This window comes from Nanorana parkeri, unplaced genomic scaffold (genome assembly GCF_000935625.1).
Source record: "Nanorana parkeri isolate BGI_ZX_2015 unplaced genomic scaffold, ASM93562v1 scaffold593, whole genome shotgun sequence".
NCBI lineage: Eukaryota > Metazoa > Chordata > Amphibia > Anura > Dicroglossidae > Nanorana > Nanorana parkeri.
In genome coordinates, this window is record NW_017306861.1 from 494079 (window position 1) to 517207 (window position 23129).

At 44.7% G+C, this 23129-nt stretch overlaps 1 protein-coding gene across 1 annotated transcript in view; it reads right to left on the reverse strand.

Moving 5' to 3' along the window:
* Positions 1-23129, reverse strand: part of COL22A1 (collagen type XXII alpha 1 chain) — a 217865-nt gene that overhangs the window by 36856 nt on the left and 157880 nt on the right. The window contains exons 40-47 of the mRNA XM_018562709.1: positions 22212-22256; positions 17141-17218; positions 16128-16163; positions 10785-10838; positions 9954-9998; positions 4695-4742; positions 2234-2347; positions 2068-2121 (exon numbers count right to left, since the gene is read on the reverse strand). Of these exons, the coding sequence (XP_018418211.1) occupies positions 2068-2121; positions 2234-2347; positions 4695-4742; positions 9954-9998; positions 10785-10838; positions 16128-16163; positions 17141-17218; positions 22212-22256 (474 nt within the window). The remainder of the gene's footprint in view (positions 1-2067; positions 2122-2233; positions 2348-4694; positions 4743-9953; positions 9999-10784; positions 10839-16127; positions 16164-17140; positions 17219-22211; positions 22257-23129) is intronic.

Genomic DNA, 23129 nt, shown 5'->3' on the forward strand with positions numbered 1-23129 from the left:
TCCCGCTCAGATCTAGAGAGCTCCGGGCCGGCCGTTTTTCTACTACGGCCGGCCCGGAGGCAGTTAAAGAAAATGTTTTTCACCCTATAACATATTTGCCTATAGTTGTTTTCAGTCAGTTTTAGAGCCCACTTATACTTTCAGTTTAAGGGCCTGTTCAATTGAGTATCAGGTCCGGATCAGCAGACGCAGTGCTATGTGTTTTGCTGCGTTTTTGCCGCATTTTTTATGCGTTCCAGTTTTTTTTTTTTTTTTGCTGGAGTGGGGCTGTCAGTATGTTAGCTGCAGTGCAGTGCGTTTGACGCGTTTTTGATGTGTTTTGCGTTTCCGGACCATTTCCTGACCGTACAAAATGTGACAAGCAGTATTTTTCTGTCGTAACCTGAACGGACTGTGCACGTGAGAACTGTAGCCCATAAAACACATAGGGATACATTGGGATGCATATTTAGTGCAGGAGTGTACGGATCAGGTCAGCACAGAAAACGGACGTCGTGTGAACAGGCCCTAAATCATATAGGAATGCACTGATACCAATACTTGTACTCACCCAAATGCTCCAATACTTACCCCCAAAACCAGAACCGCAAGGGAACATGGAGCCAGCTTCACATGGAGCCAGCTTCCCTTCCAATAAGAAAACTGGGAGCGGGTAATGACCCGCCGCAAGGCTTCCTGATTGACTGGGAAGCCTCCTCCATACTGTTTGCCCAGCTCGATGCTGACTAGCCGGGAAGCCGCAGGGAGCCGGCTTCCCAGGAAATCAAAAAGGCCGGGCAGCGTGTCATTACATCCTTCTTGATTGCCAGGAAGCCGGCTCCATGCTAGCGGAAGTACCAGTATTGGAACTCGGAATCAGCGAGTACTGAAAGATAAGTATCGGTACTCGATACAGAAAAAGGGTATCGGTGCATCCCTAAAATCAGCTATACACCATCCAGGTGCATCAAAACAAATGGTGCGTAAAGTTTGACAGTGTATTACCTTTAGAACGTGCCACAGTATGAGTAGAAAAGCCTGTCCCCTTCCAACATGCTGCAGAGAAGGACCTCTGGTATCTCTAGGGAAGCAGTGGTCTCTCTGCAGAGGTCTGACACACCCCCTGCTGAGTCAGAGCTATAGCTCAACAATCAGCAGAAAAAATGAGTTTGGTTGAATGGAAAATGTTGTCTCAGACATGCAAAGATAATTGCTTCCACAAAGACAGTAAGGGTCCATCTCTACAACATGCTGTTAGGGTACATGTTGATGTTATTTTAACTGAACTAAAATAATTTATTGACGTGTGCCCTTTCAGAAGTCTGGGAACCAGAATTTCACTCTAAAGACAACAACTTTTTTAGAATTCATATTAGGGATGCACTGATATATCGGCCGCCGAAACAGCGCTGTAAGCGTCCGGCGTGTCTCCTCCCACACAGCTCAGCCTCCTGTCACAGATTGGGAGAGCGGCGGTGTGGGCGGAGACAGCTTGCAGTGCTGTCACAGGAGGCTAAGCTCACTGTCAGAATGGAGAGCGAGTTCAAACACTCAGTGATGATCAGTGATCGCTGAGTGTTTGTAGATAATTGAGGACAGAGTATTATTACTATATCCTCAATTAGGAATAAATGGGAAGTGATCAACATCACCTCCTGTTCATTTATAGTTGTGGTTATAGTAAACACACTCTGTCCTCATGTTATGAATGAACAGGAACACTCAGTATAGAGGATTCCTGTTCATTGATAACAGGGGATACAGAAAAAGAGATTGAGGACTCTGTTTTCTATTCTAAAAGGGAAATATCAGGGGTCTGTTTAAAGCCCTAATATTTCCCCAAAGCCCCTAAAAGTAAAGTAAAAAAGAAAAAATATTTAATAAAAAATGAATAAAAATAAATATTAAAACATTAAAAGGTTTATAAAAAATAAATATAAATAAAATATTTGAAACAATTTGAAAAAATTAAAATAAAAAAACATTTCCGGTTTCAGTTTCGGCCTGACATTTTTTTTTTTTTTTCGGTTTCGTTTCAGTTTTGACATTTTTCTTTCCAGTGCACCTCTAATTTTTAATATTACTCACCTTCATGCCATCAAGGCCAGTTGGACCAGGAGGGCCCACAATGCCAGGCTCACCCTGCAACAAATAAATCATGGGTCAACAATCAGCAGACCCTGAGAAATTATCCAGAGATTTAGGTTCAGCAGGAAAACCCCTCTTCAGTAATCTATACAGAATTGTACGATACCTTTTTACCATCGATACCGTCTCTTCCTGGTGGTCCGCGGAGTCCTTTATCTCCTTTAAATCCGGGTATTCCCGGGACCCCTGGGGGACCTTGTGGACAGTCTCTGCAAACATCCTTCAGGAATAGGAGTGAAACACAATCATTAAATCTGAACTTAGGGCACACAAAATCTCATTTAAATATATTCCTCAACACTTACATAGGATAGGAATCCATTTTTTTGACACCTAATGGCTTTGGAAACCTAGATATTACTTGGTGTGCTTTAAAATAGCTGGTGCAGAGAGCAGAGCTGCGGGTTGGGGCCCAGCAGGATCCACCCACTACAGGCTGCTTACAGAAAACTACAGGAGGGGGCGAAGAAACGACCAGTCACCCTGCACAAGGAGAGAGAGCAGCAGTCTGGTCTTTATTACAACCACCCTGCCTAAGGAGAGAGAAGCAGTGAGCGGTCTTTATCACAGGAAGCTCCAAGTGTCACACTGGAATACTGCACAGGTATGGCAGAAATACACAAAGCTCACAGATTAAAAAAGGATACACTTTGCTATTGTATGAGGACAATATTTGCTTATGCTGTATTTCAACTTCAAAATAACCGAGGCATGCTTATACTTGTAGTCCGCCAGCAGTTGGAGGCAACTGGGTTCCTGTAACTAATGGCGAAGCAATGGGAAGTGCAGTTCATTTGAGACTTGCTTGACTGGAGGATAAGCAAGTGACCTGATGTCTATGGCTCAGTTATCTGCTTCATACCTTACAGGTACACATGGCAGATGGAGCCAGATCTAAACTACGCTGTGTAATTGCAGATGCATACACCGCTTCATCTAGCGTGCTCAGCTGGCTGCGATCTGCTGGCAAATACAGATAAGAACACCAGACGTGACAAAAATACACTTATTCTGCCCTATTATAAACACACACCCATATAAATATATAATAACACTCCAGCAGAAACAAAATGTGCTGACCAATCCGTAGCAGTGCAAAAATTGACATTCTACTTGCAGTGTATGTAAACCTCATCGTTAAAATCTCATATGGGCTTTAAAGTGGAAGTGAACTCAAAAGGGGAAGATTTGCATAGGGAGCACCTAGAATTAATAATTGTGCCTGAAAAATCGACCTTTTGCCTGGAGTTCCTCCTAAATAATATCAGTTTACTTCATGGTATGTGAGGGTGCCTAGGCACTCCTGTGTCTATAGCTTCATTGCTGTATGTCGGCAGTGTGAGATCATCTAAGGCCCTGCTGCCTCTGACTCTTTGGTGATGCCACTACTGTGCTGCTCACTGCTCTCCTGTTCTCATACTCGCCCAAATGCTCTGATACTTACCCCCGGTAACGAAACTTCCAGTCAGAAGGAGATGTCTTCTGACCGGCAGTGCCGCAGGGGAACATGGAGCTGGCTTCCCAGCCAATCAGAAAGCTGGACGGCGGGTAATGACCCACCTCCCGGCTTCCTAATTGGCCGGGAAGCCGACTACATGCTGACTGGTAAGCTGGCTTCCCGGCCAATCAGCATTGATCTGGCCAAACAGCAAGGAGGCGGCTTCCCAGCCAATCAGCATGGAGCCGGTAAACAGCATGGAGCTGGCAATCAAGTATTGGCGAGTACCGAAAACATAAATATTGGTATTCGTACTCGATACAGAAAAAATGGTATTGGCGCATCTCTAACTAAAATGATACTTTAGGATGTTTTAAAGGAGAACTATGAGGTGAGTGATTTTCCCTCAACCTCATAGTTCGAGCCGACGTGTGACAATGAGACTGTCACACATCGGCTCAATAGATCGGGAAGTGAGGGAACACATACCATCGCTCGCTCACTTCACGATCATCTCCTTGCAGAGAGCGGTGACTGCCAGTCACGGCTCCCTGCAGGGATCCCCCCCCTCCCCTTTGCGATCCTTCAGCACTGACTGGCGGAAAGGGCGGGGGAGGGGGCGGGTACAGCTTGCTCTGCCTCTAGATAGGCAGAGCCAGTTGTCATTCACGCAGCTGGGTGGATCTCGACAGTAATGTCGGGATCCGTCCCGCCTGCGGCGGTCTCAGTATACTGTGAGCTGTAGCTCGCTATATACTGAGCTTTGGGTCACGGGAGGAGGTTAGTATATGTCCTCCCGTGACCCTTAAGAGAACTATAGGGAAAAACACTTACCACATAATTCTCTTTTAAATGATACTTTAGGATGTTTTTTAGAACACTTTATGATGTTTTTTTGTGATACTTTAATGATATTTTATTATGTTTGATGTTGTGGTTTATTTATAATAAAGTGGTCCAAGTACTTCATGAGGCCAGTGAGCTCTGCACTTTTTTTGTTCTTGAAATAAATATTATTGTTGTTTGCTATGAATTCCGCATCCTCCGTCTGATTCTCCTTAGAAAAGATCAGAGATTGTTATTCCAGCCAGGTCTCTGTGCCGTGGAGCATTATGAGATTTCTGCTTACCTTGAAAAGATGTTGCATGTCTCCCGGGGAGAGGACAGAAGCCGGACCCTGCAGGAATACAGAATAAGGGGAGGTAAATAGGAGGACTCAGGAGGGGACGGCTATTCAGCACGGATAGAAGCCTGGACATGTGAAGTGCCCTCCCCTATGCCGCCGTGCTCCTCAGGGAGAAGGTGTACTGCAGAAAACTTCATTATGAGGAAAACATTTTGTATTTTCGGTGAGCTTTTGAATTGTAATCAAAAAGCAATTTCAGGGAACAAGTGAACGCATTCAGTACACATCTCCTGCAATCCAATAGTCACTGCACCTGTGCTAAAGTTAAAAAAAAAACTAAATTTTCCTTAATCTGAGTTGTATGTCATCACCTACAGAATAAGCGTCTTATTGAGGTTCAGTGGGAGGGCAGTAGACAGAGAAGACACTTCTACTATGTAGTTTTCTGCACTACACATTACATGTAAACCTCCAAGCAGGGACGTGTGGTCAGGGGAGGCAGAGTCTCCCCTAGTATTATCCAGGTAAAAGCTGTCAGCTTCAAGTCTGAAGCTGACAGCTTTTTCTCCATTCAGATCGGCTTGTAACAGGTTAGACAGCAGGGAAAGCCTCCGCGCTGTGTAACCTGTCATGGACGGAGCGCTATCTGTTAATTACAGGCGGCTCTGCATGCAGCTTTTGACAGGTAGTTAGGTTACACACCAGCGGGCTTCCCCACTGCTTGTGTAACCTAACTTGGTGAGGCAAGAGCTGTCACAGCCTCTCCTCTGTGTTAGAGGCGTGAGCTCTGTGGATAGCTTGGACCAATGGCAAAGCGCCATCGGTCCAAGCTGTCCAATCAAAAAAAAAAACAGTGCGGACATCGATCTCGATGCCTCAGCAGTGACAAGCAAGTGAGGGACAGCGGGGCTCCTCCCTGTCTCCTCCTTTCCTCCTCCCCACACAGCTTGGTTACCGAGCTGGGGGTGGAGCTTCGATGGGGTGGAGCTTCAGTGGGCTGGGGGTGGAGCTTTGGCTGGCTGGGGGAAGCCTCACCCAGCACAGAAGGCACGTCACGTCACTGCATCCAAGGTATGGCTGAGTCTGATTGGTGGCTGTGAGAAACTTCTTAGTATGTTTCATTATCACCAGCAGGGGAGTTCCAGGACCATGAGCAGATGTGTTTCAGGCATCATCAGCACGTGCGTTCCAAGTTAATCAGCAAGTGTTCCAGCTGCACCTGCAGATGTGTTGCAGAATCAACAGCAAGTGTGTTCAAGGACCATCCAGGTCATGGTATATCTGTAAGAAATAAATCAAAGCAACTGGACTCGCTGTATGTTTCTTGAAGATATTTTGCTGGTCATCTGACTAGCTTTGTCAAGTCAGAATGACTTGTGAATTGAGAAAGCTAGTCAGATGACCGGCGAAAACGTCTTCCAGAAAAATAAAGCTAGTCCAGTTGTATTGATTTATTTTTTTACAGTTACACCAACAGATGTGTTTCAGGGTCACCTGCAGGGATATTCCAACTTCACCAGCAAATGTGTTCCGGGATAACCTGCAGGTCTATTCCAGGTTTACCATCATGCGTGTCCCACATGATTAACAGCTAACAGATAAAAGTGGATGGGGTGGGCTGGTGCATCACAGCAACGTCTGGATGGAAAGCTGAACTACTTAGCAGGCAGGCTTGTACTCTCTGTGTGCATCTCAAGGTTAGGATGTTCATTAAGAATGTAATTGTTCATATGTCTCATATATTATCATCTATTGTATTCATTTACAGAGGGCATACATATGTCATACGGCTTTGCACAGTACAGACAACCACTTATATTAGTCCCTGCCCTTGGAAGACACAGAGTAGGGCCAATCTGGTCAGAACCCAGATCATTTACCAGTATAGTATGGACTAGGGTTGCCTCATGTCCAGAATTCATCGGACAGTCCGGTTTTTGAGTCCTGTGTCTGGGTTTTAGGCCAGCTGACACCCGGACACTTTACATTTTTTGACAGAAAGAAGGAAGAGGAGATGTGCGAGGCCACGGGTCACAGGAAGGCTGCCGAGGTCCCCAGCAAGTGTGGAACCTTGGCAGCCTTCCTGCGAGCCACAGGCGCTTGTAAACAGGCGCTAGCCCGCACATCTCCTACGTCTTCCTGACACCACGCTGCCTGCCTCCAGACCCCTGGTGAGACACCGCACAGCACTCCTGAAAGTCTGCATAGCCCGCATAGCCACCTGAGCCCGGACACAGCCACTTGAAAGCCCACATAGCCACCTGGGACCGCACACAGCCACTTGAAAGTCCACATAGTGCACCTGAGAGCCTGCACAGCCCACCTGAGAGCCTCCACAGCCCACCTGAGAGCCTCCACAGCCTGCTGACAGCCCGCACAGCCTACATGAGAGCCTCCACAGCTCATCGGAGAGCCAGCAGAGTCCACCTGAGAGCCTGCACAGGCCACCTGAGACCCTGGAGACATCAGGGAGCCACCCCCCCAGAACAACACATCCTGTATGTCGCTTGATATTTATTTTGTATTGCTGAATAATGTATTGCTGGATCTTGTAGTCCTCTATAGCCGGTCTCCTTACTCCCTCCCTTGGCTGTCTCTTCTTGCTCTTTCTCTGGGCTGCCTCTCCTCGCTTTCTCTTCTATATTCTCAAAAAAGGAAATTGCAGCGCTAGATCGCTCGGGTTTCACTTGAAGAAAAGGTGGCAACCCTAGTATGGTCCATGGGTGGTAAAAGAACTTCTTCTGAAAACCCATATGAAAAATGTCATCCCAAGTGAGAGCTGAACCCTGGACCCCGGTGCCCCAAGGCTACAGCAGTAACCAAAGAGCTGTCCAGTGTCTTGTGTTAAATGACCTCTATAGACTAAATGATGTATAAAGCAATGCAAAGGCTAAGAATTAACGCTCACCGCTCACTCACAACTAAAAAAGAAATCTATATTTCAGTATATTTGGCATCATTGCTCACTGCTTTTAGGCAAATTGTAAATAGTAAAAATGTCTCACCTGGAGACAGTGGCGGAACTACCAGGGTCGCAGAGGTCGCGGCCGTGCCCTGGAGTTCCACCACTTGGAGGGGGCCCAGGACAGGAGGAAGGGGCCCCTGGTGACCGCTGATTACCAGGATATTTATTATCCCGGTAACCGCTAATGTCAGTCCCGGGACCTCTTTCTCCTGTCCTGGGCCCTACGTGCTTCACCCTGCCTCCCTCACCTTGTTCCGGGCGCAGCGTGAAGCATCATCCAGCCAGGCAGCAGCCAATGAGTGGGAGCGGTGTAATCCCCGCCCCCTCATCACACAGAACTGCTGCCCAGTGCCGAATAGAGCTGCTGCGGACACGAAGGGGGAGACAGGGAGCTGGAAGTATGAAGGAAGGTGACATCGGGTCCGGGAGCGGAAAGCTGGGGACATGAAGGGGGAGATCATGGGGAGATCATGGGGAGCTGGGGACATGAAAGAGGAGAGTGTTTTTAATGGATTCTTGCATCGGGGCCCTGAGGTCACTAGTTACGCCACTGCCTGGGGATTCTGCCAGTAACAGCATTTCCTGTTGCAAGCTGCCAAAAATAAACCACTGCCTCGCAGTTAGCATTAGACATGTGCATTCGGATTGTGGACGATCCTGCAAATCAACGAAAATCAGTTGATTCGACGGTCCGTCCGAATCCGTAATAACGAATTTATACATATACTAAAACTATATTCGGGCATGCATAAATTCGTTTGCAGAATGAGAGGTGGCCATATTGGCCGCCGGCGGACGTTCTGTGCAGGCGCGCCGCCATCTTTGAGTATATCTTGGTGTTAAATGGCAGAGAATTCCCTCTGCTGATGGTCCTGGAACACACCTTCTGTGATCCTGGAACACATATCGGCCACCAGCGCATTCTGCGCAGGCGCGCTGCCAGCCGTTTCAGATTCGGAGGCTCTTTGCCTCCGAATCCAAAACCGCATAAAAATGTGTTTTCTTTTAAACTAATTGAAACGTTTTTCGTTTTCATTTGTTTTGTCAGAAAATGTTTTTTTTTTGCCCTGCACGTGTCTAACTAGCAGTAGCGTTGTCAGTCTGCCGTGTCAGCAACTTGAGTTGGCCATTGGGCTGACCATCTGTTGGACGTAATAAGCAACCCAATGTCCAATACACAGAAGGCTGACAACGTTGCTGCTGATTGTGAGGCTTTGCGTCGTCAGCCTGTAACAGGAAGTGCTCCTACTGGCAGGAAGTCCAGGTAAGAAAGTTTCAACTTTGCATCAGCTATACAAAAAAAAATCTATTTGCCTAAAGTAGTATTAAACTCTCAATAATGACTCCAGATCAAACAAATAAATTACCCAGCAGAGTATTTCTTATAGTTTTGCTCAAGCACTTACAGTCATCAAGTTTCCATATAACTCCAACTCTCTCAGTTCCGCTTCCCTGAACTTCCTGTCCAGTACAAGATCACAAGGGACAGGACAGTTTCCAGCAGCAGTGGAATGTCTTGCATTGCTGTGTCTGTATGCAGACTGTATGCAGACGTACACAGCTTACTTGCACACAAGGGTGGCTCCATAGGACACTGCAAGGAAAACAGGATATAAGGGCCAGTTCTCAGGGGACCAGCTGATTCTTCAAATAAGCTGAAATAGCTTAAAGGAGAGCTATGAGGTGAGTGGAAATTTACTCAACCTCATAGTTCGAGCCGACGTGTGACACTGAAACTGCCACACATCGGCTCAATAGATCGGGAAGTGAGCGAACACATACCGGCGCTCGCTCACCTCTCTAACATGTCCCTGCAGAGAGCCGTGACTGTAGGATCCCCCCCGCTCCGATCCTCCAGTGCTGACTGGCGGAACGGACGGGGAAGGGGGTGGGTACAGCTGTCTCTGCCTCTAGATAGGCAGAGCCAGCTGTCACTCATGCAGCTGGGTGGATCTCGACAGTAATGTCGGGATCCATCCCGGCTGCGGCGTTCTCAGTATACCGCGAGCCGTAGCTCGCAATATACTGAGCTTTGGGTGATGGGAGGACACTAGTATATGTCCTCCCGTGACCCTTAAGAGAACTATGGGGAAAAACACTGACCCCCCATAGTTCTCCTTTAAAGACCTTTTGACTTGAATATCACTTTAAGAAAACTGTTTACAGCGAGGCACGATGCCAAACATACTGAAACATGAATTTTTAGTTTGCATTCACCTTACCACAATAACGCAGCCACAAAATAATTAGCACAGTAACAGTAATTTGATGGTGAATGCGTAGCGCAGAAGACATACCGGTTCACCTGGAGGTCCTGCCTCTCCTGGGTTTCCTGGGAAGCCCTGCAAACAAGGGAGGAATAATTCATTAACTCAAATCTTGTTTAACAGACTTCAGATCACATCTAATGAATTATGGAGACAGACTTTTTACTGTGTAAATTAAAGAAATACGTATTCATTAAAATAAAAATTGCCAGCTGTAGGAAATAAGGGGGAATTCGACTTTCCTAAGTACACTATGACATTAATAATTTTGCTCTAAAACATAAAATTGCAGATATTTCTCCTAATTAGTAGAGTCAGTTTGTTTTCTTTGGCTCCGAGTACTGGCTGTGAATCCAAAGATAAAAGGGAAGAGGATGAGTTATTTTAGAATATAAGCATTCGAGAAAATAGGCCCGCACACTACCAGCTCCTGGATTTAAAGTGGTTCAAACTTCATCCAATAGAAAATCCTTAAATTGATTTTCCTTTATATTTGCATATGGAACCTTTAGCATCTTGTGTTGCTTCAGGGCCCCTTCATACTTGGGCTTCCCATAAAGCTTCCCATAATGCATGCACTGTAGTGCACAGCGTTTTTGTGCATGAATAGGCTGGTAGGTAGGGCACCATTTTCCTAGATGCCTCTGAGGCTGCATTCACATATAGCATTTGCGGTTCCCGCACGGTCTTCCGGTATTTCTAAATCCGGTCCATAATACTTTCCGTGCTGGTGGGCAGTAACCCATTGCTACTATAATTTAGCTGTTTAGGAAATCTATCCTGTTTTGTCTGTTATATTAATGAAAGTTGTGGGTTGTTGTACGTTGACTTATTTAAAATAAGGTTATTGTTGTTACTTACATCTTGTCCTGGGGGGCCCTGAGGGCCTGGTGGACCAGAAAGTCCTCTAGGACCCTGTAAAATGTAAAGAATACCATCAATATAATTTATTGATTCCCCATCCAAATATGAAATATATACAGAGGCATTTAGGCCTAAATATTGCCAGAAAAAGGATGAATTAAAGAGTAGATGCAAATACCGTGCAAGTGCTACCATGTCAGTGTCCTGTATCCCCAAATACCAGTGTGTCTTTGTTCTCAAGCAACAAGTGCTACCATGTCAGTGCTCTGTATCCCCAAATACCAGTGTGTCTTTGTTCTCTAGCCACAAGGGCCACCACGTCATTGATCTGTATCCCCAAATACCAGTGTGTCTTTGTTCTCTATCCACAAGTGCCACCATGTCATTAATCTGTATCCCCAAATACCAGTGTGTCTTTGTTCTCTAGCCACAAGGGCCACCATGTCATTGATCTGTATCCCCAAATAACAGCATGTCTTTGTTCTCTATCCACAAGAGCGAAAGGGGTTGAACTGCTAATAGGCTGTTAACTTTGCAAGGGAATTTGAACTTTGCAGGGGAAGTTTCTTGTAGCTCGGTGAATGAGATGAAATTTCCCTTTGCAAAGAATACACAATCATATACAAGGAAGTCATGTGAAAGGAAGGAAGATGGAAGTCAGCAGAGCTTCACCTCATTCACTAAACTAGGGGGGAAACTTCCCCTGCAAAGTGAAAATTCCCTTGCAAAGTGAACGGCCTTTTGGCCTTAAGTAAATCAGCCTCAACGTGTCAGTGTTCTCTATCCCCAAGTGTCTTTGTGCCATTGTTCTGCACCTCCAAGAGCCAGTAGGTGATTGTTCAATATCTGCAAGTGGAAGTGTGTCATTATTCATTATCTCCACGTGCCAGTGTGCCATAGTCTTCAATCCCTATGTGCCAATGTGTCATTGTTCTGCATCTCCATGTGCCAGTGTGCTATTGTTCTGTATCTTTGAATGCTAGCATGTGATTGTTCTCTATTCCCAAGAATCACTGTGTCATTGTTCTGTACCTCCAAGTGCCAGTATATAATTACTCTGTATCCACAGGAGCCAATGTGTCATTGTTCTGTATTTGCAATTAAGGGCCAGTGTTTGGCCCTTACATATTTCCCTGCCTGGCTCTTAGCAACCTTAGACGTTCTGGACGGAAAGGGGGTGGCAGACATACTGAGATGCTGCCCGTAGCAACAGGCTCAGGTTGCCTCATTATTGGGATGTCACTGACTGAAAGTAACAAGGTGTCACTGTGCTGTATCTCCAACATGTCAGTGTATCCTTGTTTTCTATCTCCAAGTGCCACTGTTCTGTATCCCTAATATCATTGAGTGCCAGTGTATGATCATTCTATATCTTCAAGTGTCAGTGTGTCATTGATCTGCATCTTCACGAGCCAGTGTGTCACTGTTCTGTATCTCCAGGAGGCTATATGGCCAGATTTCGAGCCCATCCTGGCCTCACAAATGTACTCTACCTTGACAGTGAAGTGATAAGAATCAATAAAAAGTGTTGTAATTGTCTATTTTGCATTTTAGAATAATTTTTCATGTTTTTCATATTTGTTTTTTCATATTTTTTTTTTTCTATTCATTTTTTTTAATTAAAGTTGCAAATGATTTGGTGTTTGGATTACTTCCATGCAATGAAAATGTAATCTCTTGCCTTCCGAATTCTGACAAAAGGAACAATAGAATGGAGATATACACTGTGAGCCCGGATAAAAGCAGAATAGATTTTCGCCCGTGTTCTGTATAATCCGACACGCTCGTTAAAAAGGAGATTTTTACTACTGTTTGAGCACTGCAAACAAATAACGGCTTCGGGAGGTAATTGGGGGAGGCATTCGTTGCTCCATAATATTTTACATTTACTGCAACACCAGACTTAAAAGTGCAGAGTGTTGGTTTTCAGATTTCGGACTACATAGGGTTAACAATGGAAATTGTGCCGCCCCAATAGGGATATAGAATATGAGATGCATAGCCTCAGTTAATATTAGCATTGTTATATAGGTTAGAATTTATATAGTGTGATTTGCCTAACTATTTTCTCATAGCTAAATTAATGTGTTATCCTATGCTGCCATCTAGTGGCCTTTTGTTGTAATGTACATGTTTTTCTGTGATTCTTTGTGATGTCTACGATGTATTTCCTCTCTGTATGTAGCCCCACCCTTCTTCCTGTGTGCAGTACTTCCTGTGTCATGGCAAAGCTAGCAAGCCACATGTAACAGGACACACATATAATCTGCACAGTACGGAGGAAAGGCATCATTTTCTGACCGCACAATACTACAACCATTCAACTGCTGTTCCTATCATCTGCTGTAATCCTGATGTAAAGAATAAACACCTCTTTTGAATGAATCGGTATTGACGAGTTCAGCTATCTGACGAGGATTGTCCGCAGTGAGTATATCTGCTTATACAGGCCAGGCATAGAGGTCTCAGCAAGTGCCAATGTGTCATTGTTCTGCATCTCCATGTGCCAGTGTGCTATTGTTCTGTATCTTTGAATGCTAGCATGTGATTGTTCTCTATTCCCAAGAATCACTGTGTCATTGTTCTGTACCTCCAAGTGCCAGTATATAATTACTCTGTATCCACAGGAGCCAATGTGTCATTGTTCTGTATTTGCAATTAAGGGCCAGTGTTTGGCCCTTACATATTTCCCTGCCTGGCTCTTAGCAACCTTAGACGTTCTGGACGGAAAGGGGGTGGCAGACATACTGAGATGCTGCCCGTAGCAACAGGCTCAGGTTGCCTCATTATTGGGATGTCACTGACTGAAAGTAACAAGGTGTCACTGTGCTGTATCTCCAACATGTCAGTGTATCCTTGTTTTCTATCTCCAAGTGCCACTGTTCTGTATCCCTAATATCATTGAGTGCCAGTGTATGATCATTCTATATCTTCAAGTGTCAGTGTGTCATTGATCTGCATCTTCACGAGCCAGTGTGTCACTGTTCTGTATCTCCAGGAGGCTATATGGCCAGATTTCGAGCCCATCCTGGCCTCACAAATGTACTCTACCTTGACAGTGAAGTGATAAGAATCAATAAAAAGTGTTGTAATTGTCTATTTTGCATTTTAGAATAATTTTTCATGTTTTTCATATTTGTTTTTTCATATTTTTTTTTTTCTATTCATTTTTTTTAATTAAAGTTGCAAATGATTTGGTGTTTGGATTACTTCCATGCAATGAAAATGTAATCTCTTGCCTTCCGAATTCTGACAAAAGGAACAATAGAATGGAGATATACACTGTGAGCCCGGATAAAAGCAGAATAGATTTTCGCCCGTGTTCTGTATAATCCGACACGCTCGTTAAAAAGGAGATTTTTACTACTGTTTGAGCACTGCAAACAAATAACGGCTTCGGGAGGTAATTGGGGGAGGCATTCGTTGCTCCATAATATTTTACATTTACTGCAACACCAGACTTAAAAGTGCAGAGTGTTGGTTTTCAGATTTCGGACTACATAGGGTTAACAATGGAAATTGTGCCGCCCCAATAGGGATATAGAATATGAGATGCATAGCCTCAGTTAATATTAGCATTGTTATATAGGTTAGAATTTATATAGTGTGATTTGCCTAACTATTTTCTCATAGCTAAATTCATGTGTTATCCTATGCTGCCATCTAGTGGCCTTTTGTTGTAATGTACATGTTTTTCTGTGATTCTTTGTGATGTCTACGATGTATTTCCTCTCTGTATGTAGCCCCACCCTTCTTCCTGTGTGCAGTACTTCCTGTGTCATGGCAAAGCTAGCAAGCCACATGTAACAGGACACACATATAATCTGCACAGTACGGAGGAAAGGCATCATTTTCTGACCGCACAATACTATAACCGTTCAACTGCTGTTCCTATCATCTGCTGTAACCTGATGTAGAAGAATAAACATCTTTTTTGAATGAATCGGTATTGACGAGTTCAGCTATCTGACGAGGATTGTCCGCAGTGAGTATATCTGCTTATACAGGCCAGGCATAGAGGTCTCAGCAAGGGATATATTTCGCTATCACAACGATCGGAGTCAGAATAGAAATGGAGACACAAAGAGCACTATGGAAATGAGGGACAATAAAAATAATGTACACAAAACTGCCGGTATTAAGATACTTAAAGGAGAACTATGAGGTGAGTGATTTTCACTCATCCTCATAGTTAGAGGCGACCTGTGACAAAGAAACTGACACAGGTCGGCTCGATCGATCGGGAAGTGAGCAGAAACATGCACCGATCCGCTCACTTCCTGATCATCTCCCTGCATTAGTGACTGTCCCTGCAGCGATCCCCCCCCCTCCCCACTCCGATCCTCCAGCACTGACTTGAGAAACGAACAAGGAGAGGGCGGGAACAGCTGGCTCTGCCCCTAGATAGGCAGATCCAGCTGTTAATCACGCAGCTGGGTGGATCTCAACAGTATTGTCAGGATCTGTCCCGGCTGCGGCGCTCTCAGTATACAGCGAACTGTAACTTGCTATATACTGAGCTTTGGGTCACAGGAGGACGTTAGTATATGTCCTCCCGTGACCCTAAAGAGAACTATGGGATAAAAAGGTTACCCAATAGTTCTTTTTTAAAGGAAAGAAACTCCAACTGGTTAAAATGTATTTAACGTGTTCGTGTTCTGAATGAATCCATAAATGTGCTTAAAATTTACATTTTATAAATTTTGAGGTTTGAGACCCCTGCCACATAGGTACCATTTTGGTAGATACAGCCCTGGAAGGGATCCAACATCCCAGCTGCCATCATTTAACCCTTTCACTGCCACCACCATCCCCCCCCCCTTTTGTGCACACACACACACACACACTAAACATGCAATTTTTTGCATGAAACCCCAAAATGTCGTCTATTTGCTAAATGCAGAGGCTCTGTAGAAAAAATATGTCATTTTTTTTTAATGTCATATCATTATATTCTTTCAATAGAGTGCATACAGGATGTTATGCTCCTAGAAATATGTATAATGTCTTAGGTTATAATTTATGTTTTACATTACAAATCCATATTTCATTGTTTTTTTTTATACTATCATTAGATAACATACATACACAAGTGTCCTCACACAGACTTGGATTGCAAAGGGAAGGGGTGTGTCAGAGTAGGTCTGTTGCTGGGTGCTGATTGTTGGGTGCAGTAGGTTTAATTATCATGCCTATTGGACTGCACAGTCATATTTAAACACCCTGCGCAAATGCTGTAACAGTAAAGAGGAGGTAAGATTATGAACATTGAGGTTGTTAGTGCGAGGAATAAAGTGTAGGATTAGTTCGTAGTGACATTTATGTTTTTTTAATAAATACCTGTTCCCCTTTTTCTCCTGGAGGTCCTAGCGAGCCCTGCAAGAAAAATATATACTAAGTGGTTGCAAACTGTTTAAATCCAATTCAGCAAAGTGGAACCTAGGTCAAAATCTGCTCTGGCAATTGTGTGAGTTTTGTGGGAGACCAATAAACTTATCAGACTTTTTCTCCTTTGTGGGAGAAAAACCGAGCTTGTGGAGGAAACATTATAACTAAAGAAGAACATAGTGTATAGCTTCATGCACAATATGACTAGGGATGAGCTTGGGTTTGGTCCAAAACCTAAACTCCTCCAAAAGCAGAAGGAAAATCATTCTACTGGAATCCCATCAAAATGACCCGGGGAATTCCCCACCCATAACTTCATGGAAATAAAGAGATGAGATGATGTGATGTCATTGACTATACATGGCCACATGGCTATATTCGGTCAATGATATTGACCCAATATGGGCATGTGGTCCTATAAGGTCAATGACGTCAGCCCCTTTGTTTATATGCATGTTTATGGGGGAATGCTCCAACCTGCAGCTGACTGGTAAGATTGCCCCATGTCACTTCCAGGTTTGCGGGAGCTCAGATTCAGACCAGGTTCAGTCTGAGCCTGAGATCATCCCTAAATATGACCTTGGTGACCTGCAAGGCGAAAATGTGAACTTGGCCAACTTGATCCATAAACTTCAACTTGGCCAACTGGATCCAGCCAAATTCGCCATAGCTACATTTTTAGGGGCACTTATCCAAAAAAGGAATGTCAGGTCTTACCTGTATATCTCAGTGACCCTGGAGACAAGACCTCTGCACAAAAGCTGCACCCACCTGTCATTCCCATTATATGGGGTTGGCACTCTCTCTTTTGCAATTTTCATTGACTTAATATAGGGCAGAAGTAAAATCTGAATGTAAGCAAAAGCTTATATCAACATTCACCCAAATTTGGGTGAACTGATCTTTTGCTCAATACAAGAGCATTTTTTGCTAACCTAAATTTAATAATATTATAAATTACTTACCGGAGTACCATCAATGCCTATTCCTGGAGGTCCTCGGGCACCAGGCTGGCCAGGAATACCTGGAGAACCTCGATCCCCCTAAAATACAAAAAAGAAACACATCAATATACCCAAGTACAGAGTATTAAACTGTGCCAGTGGAAGAGCCGTGCAGTATAAGTAAATAAGGAAGGATGCACAACAGTGGAGTGTAACAGCGAGATCCTGAGATTAGGATCTTTGCCTGTAGTGCCATCATATCTTAACTATCCACCTTTTTGTTTTTGATTTTTTTTTTGGTTCAGCTGTCAGAATTCTAGTCTAGTCTGAATTCTACACCTTAGTCTTCACTAGCTTCCTATAGGTATGTACAACAAGATACCAAAGACTCACAGGTAAATTTATCAATCCTGGAGCAGACAAAATCTGGAGCAGTTGCCCAGAGCAACCAATCAGTTTCTCTCTTCAGTTAAGATTTGAAAATGAAAGAAAGAAGCTGATTGGTTGCTGTGCACAGATTCAGCCTTCTGCCCACCTACCTGTAAAGCCTGCTATCCTTCACCTGCAGAGCCTACTGCCTACTTTCCTATATGGCCTGCTATCTTTTTACTTGCAAAGCCTACTGCTCGCTGAACTGTGTAGCCTACTACCTGCCCACCTCTATAGCATTTTGCTCACCTACCTGTAAAACTTACTGTAGAGCCAATTGCCCACCTACCTGTACAGCCTACTGTCCCTTTACCTGCAAAGCCTACTGCTACCTAGCTGTACAACCTACTGCCTGCCTACCTGTACAGCCCAGTATCCCTTTAATTGCAAAGTTTACTGCCGCCTACCTGTGCAGTCTATTGCTTGACCACCTCTCTAGCCTACTACCCACCCACCTGTACAGTCTACTATCCCTTTACCTTCAAAGCCTGCTACCACCCAGCCCTACAGCCTACTACCTCAATAGCCTACTGCACTCCTGTACAGCTTACTATCCTTTTACCAGCAAAGCCTACTGCCCACCCACCTATATAGCCTACTGCCCACCCACCTATATAGCCTACTGCACACCCACCTGCAAAGCCTGCTATCCCTTTACCTGCAAAGCTTATTTCCCACCCACCTCTATAGCCTACTGCCCACACACTTGCACCCTCACCTTAAAATCTGCTGCCTGCCCACTTGCACAACCAATTGGTGACCCAACCACATGGCCTAACGCCCGTCCACCTGCTTGGCCGAAAGTCCAACTGACAGCCAGCAGCCTTTAAATCTAGATAAGGTTTATGCACATGATGCCTCTTTTATTGTGTGCTCCTTTTACTTTATTTCAATGTCTTTTTTTCACCCTATCAATCTAATGTCCTCCTAAACAGAGTTTGAAATCAAAGTTACAGCCATCCTCTGCAACAGAATATTTAATTTTGGTGAGATATTTTCAAAGGGAACTTCAGACCAAAGGAATGCAGAGGATGGTGATTTATTTATTTTATTACCACACTGAGATTGTTTGGTGTGTGGTAAAATAGCAGACCCTTCCATTAAGCAGTCAGCTTGGCAAAAAGTGTTTCCAAAGCTTACATTATTATTTCCAGAACAGAAGCAGATCACAATGTGCAAATCAAAGTTTCTAAAATCTTCACAGTGCATATCGCTGGTCTATGTTTTTTTTCCAACCGCTCCCTTCGCCCAAATTTAGACGGCCGGTCTCACTCTCTCCAGCTGCCGTTTCAGTTCAAAGTGCATAAAAAATTAGCACAAAAAGCTACTGAAGCAGAGTGCTTTGATGTGAACTCTACACCATGCTGGTACATGAATTGAAGTTTAGCATTTATATTAGAAAGAACCATAAGGGAAGTGTGCTACCTCATTTAGGCATGGAGATGACTGCACATTAACCTACAACATTAAAGAGGAACTCCAGGATTTTCGAAAGCTTCTTTTGGTCTAAGGGCACAAATAAAGAAAATACACTCACTGGATCCTCAGTCCTGCCTGGCTGCAAGACTGGTCCCCTCTTCTCCCTTGGGCTCTGGCGGTCTAAGACCCATTGACATAATTACATCTTTGTAAGGTCCGGTCCATTCACTTGCACAAGATGTGAGGACGCTGAGGGACATACCACCGCCGTGGTGGAAGAGACGAGAGGGGACACCACCGCAGGATCGAGAATCGGTTGAGTGTATATTCTTTATTCCATTCCCTGAACCAAAACGAGCAGTTAAACCTTGCAGTGCAGGGGTAGCTCCACTGCAAGGGTTAATAATGTAATGTGTTTACAGTCTCTGACCCTCTCTTGTAGCTTGTCCTTAGTCTTTCACGATCTCCTGTTGCATGTCTGCAGTCTCTGACCATCTCCTGTTGCATGTGCACAGTCTCCGTGCAGCTCTTGTAGCATCCCCTTAGACTTTGACAATCTCGTGTTGCATGCCCACAGTATCTGAACATCCACTGTAGCATGTCTGTATTCTCTGACCATCTCTTTTAGAATGTCCTTAGTCTTTGACCATCTCCTGTTGCATGTCTGCAGTCTCTGAACATCCCCTGTTGCATGTCTGCAGTCTCTGACCATGTCTTGTAGTATGGCTGCAGTCACTGACTAACTCCTGTTGCATGTGCATAGTCTCTGACCATCACCTGTTGCATGTCTGCAGTCCCTGACCATCTCATTTTGTCTACAGTCTATAGTCTCTGGCAGGTGTCTGTAGTTTTACCATCATTGAATATTATTTGGGGCCCCTAGAAAATTGTTTACTAGTGTAATAGAGTGAACTATAAGCCCACTGGATGTCCATAGTGTTCCACATGTCTTTAATACATGTTTGGTAAAGTGGTTGATGGGCTCTTGACATGTGGTTGGCAAGCTTTTGGCAAATGTTCACTAAGAGCTTATTTAGATGGTCACTGTTGCCAAGTGCATGGTCGGAGGGCAGGGGGACCAGGGGGAGGGTAGAGTTGATGCAGGTTGGCAATGTGAACATTTGGTTTGTTGGGCAGGGGTGGTTTGGTGGTAGGGGTGCTGGAGGTCATCTCTCTCTGGCATCCCACCCTGATCACTGACGTCACTGGTTGCCAGGAGCTCTGTGGGACACCAACAGAGCATCCTGCTCAGCTCCTAGCAACGAGAGCTTTTAGAAACCTGGGATGCTCTTGCTGGGGAGGGGGAAGCCACCGCGTGACACAAAGAGATGCCGCCTAAGGCAACAACTCTTTCAAGTGGGGCTGTGCTGTGTGGCAAAGCTGTGTAAATCTCCTGATTGGATGGACAGGCAAACAAATCCATTGACAGGTAGAACGGCTCCCATATACGGTATGTGCATTTAGCTGTGTGCCTGGAGTTCCGCTTTAAGAAGAGTCAGTCACACAAACCAAATTCGTATGTAGGGTGTACAGACGACTAATATAAAACTGAATCTGATGTATACATTCCTCTATACATGTAAAGGTCAGTAAGGAATTTTCTTCAGATTGGTGTTCACACTCCAAGTGCCTAGGTTCTAATAGTCGTTATCTACATGGTCCACAACATTACATACACAGGTCAGAACAAATGCTTAGCTGGTTATGGCGGCCTTGGAACTAAAGACTGTTTTAATGAATGCTCCAGGGGAGCAATTATGTAGAAAAATGAACGCATTGTATGCAGCGCTAATTACCCGAGTTTGTGCTCTTCTCTCCCTTTGTTCTGTCAGGGAAATGAATCATTCTGTAGACTTTCGGCATATATTAAACCTATTAATGCTTCAGACTGATCCATTTCACCCCCTCCAATTTATCTCACGCGGCTTCGGATTTTAACATGCATAATGCGAGTGAGCTCCTCGCTGGCATTCGCGTCCTAAAAGGCCTCGTTCACTGAGAAAGCACACGTCGGACTTGTTGGAAGACAATGGTCTGTGTCGCCCATAGCCACCAATCTCACCACCCATCAAGAGATGAGTGCATCATTAAAGGTCCGCTCTGCTGGCCATCTGCTAGAAGCTCTTTTGCGGTCACATACGCTGAGTGCTAATTGGCTGATCTGACGGTAATTTAGAGTTCTGGGCTTTTTCTTCATGTGTCCCTTTTTAACACCATCTTGCCGGCATAACAACATATGTGTCAGCACGGCAAGTGGGCCTTAATCCTGGCTGCACTTACTGGAGCACTCCAAGTACAGTGACGGAGCTGTCATCATCAGCCCCTGGTCACTGTTTACGGGCGGGAGCCAGTGGGGTGGGCTCCTGAGCATGTGGCCGCCAACCAGTGTCAGCATGGCAAGTGGGCCTTAATCCTGGCTGTATGAATATATGTGCCAGCCGGCCCGCTATTCTGTGCTGAGTGTGCACTCACTGGAGCACTCAAAAACAGTGACGGAGCTGTCACCAGCAGTCCCTGGGCACTGTTTATGGTTGGGAGCCAGTGGGGCGGGCTCCTGAGCATGTGGCCGCCAACCAGAGTTATCAAATATCCAGGAGGTCCACCTTCCATTCTTTAGGACCCCTTTAACAGCTGGCGCCAAGGGTTTTAAGTGAACTGCCTCTGGAATGTTACAACAGTGTAGGCAGGGGAAGTTGGCAAGTCTGATCTGTAACTTTAGGATTAGGGGCAGGTTCCGCTGGGGCATGAAGCAGGGCTGCAGGTTGAGGCAAGGGCTAGGGAAAGACAGCAGGGTGCAGGTGGCAATGGCAATTCTAAACCCATGGTGGGCCCTTTACTTGGATTGCCCTGGCTGTGGAGAGTGCTTCTCCCCTGCCCCATTCTATGCACATCCAACCAGGAACTCAGGTGGATCCTAGCAGCTGACCACCATTACCACCAGCTCGAGGCTGGTGGTAATGTAATGCTGGTGCACATGTCTGCATGGATAAGTTCCTGGCATCCCATAATAAGCAGAAACTTTGTAATTTATAAAAAAAAAAGAGTTAGCTTTAATCCTAAAAGAGAACTGTTATTTTTCCCATTCAGGGCACTGATAGACTACCTTTCGGCAAGGAAAACTGAGCCGCCTGCGCTCCCATGCTGCTTCTCTGATAAACAATGTGTTTGCTTTTTGGCTGAAGTCCCGCTTTACATAAGCCTACACGTATTTGATAATTCATGATAGAAAGTTGTTTTTACTTACTTTCGATCCAGATTGTCCTTGGGGCCCAGTAAATCCTCGCTCTCCCTAAAAGAAAAAGAGACAGTGTGTGTTAGAGAAAGGACTGGAGGGAATTTGCCCTAAACACAATGGCACACGTTCATAGCAATTGCTGTAGCTGTGAGTATTCTTCAGGGTTATCAGCCACTTCAGGCTGGGTAGAGGCTGACTGCAGTATCATTCTATGGAATTACTGAACAGAAAAGTTAACTGAGTGTAAGGAGATTGTCGCTAACCAGAATAATATCTTCATATTTTATTGATTTCCGATTGATTTTTATTCGTATGTTGTATACGTATCTACCTTACAGTAGAGGACTGCCTGATAACACCTGGAAAAAAGGCCAATACTGAAAGATACAGATGTTAAATATCAACACACAGGGGCCTATTTATAAAGAAGCTTTGTAGTGAATGAACGCAAAGACTAGTGTTAATATTTGACATGTGGACATTTCACTGTATACGATTTTACTTTACTATATTACAGTTTTGCTGTTACTCTGTATGGGTTGTGGATACTGACCATCACCTTTATGAGCGTGTTGGACATTCCATTACAAAACCATGGACATTAATGCAGAGTTCACCCCACCTCGTCCTTTGTGGCCATACCAGCCACCACCTTTCTTAGAAAGTGTTCCACAAGATTGTGTCTGTGAGAGTTTGTGCCCATTCAACGGAAAAAAACATTTGGAAGGTCATGTGTATGAGAAGATCGGGCTCGCTTTTGCTATTCCAAATCAACCCAAAGGTGTTCAGTAAAGTTGAGGTCAGGTTCTGATGTTGGGTGACAAGACCTGGCTTGCAATTGGCATTCCAATTCAACCCAAAGGTATTCAGTAGAGTCTAGGTTAGGTTCTGATGTTGGGTGAGAAGACCTGGCTTGCAATTGTCATT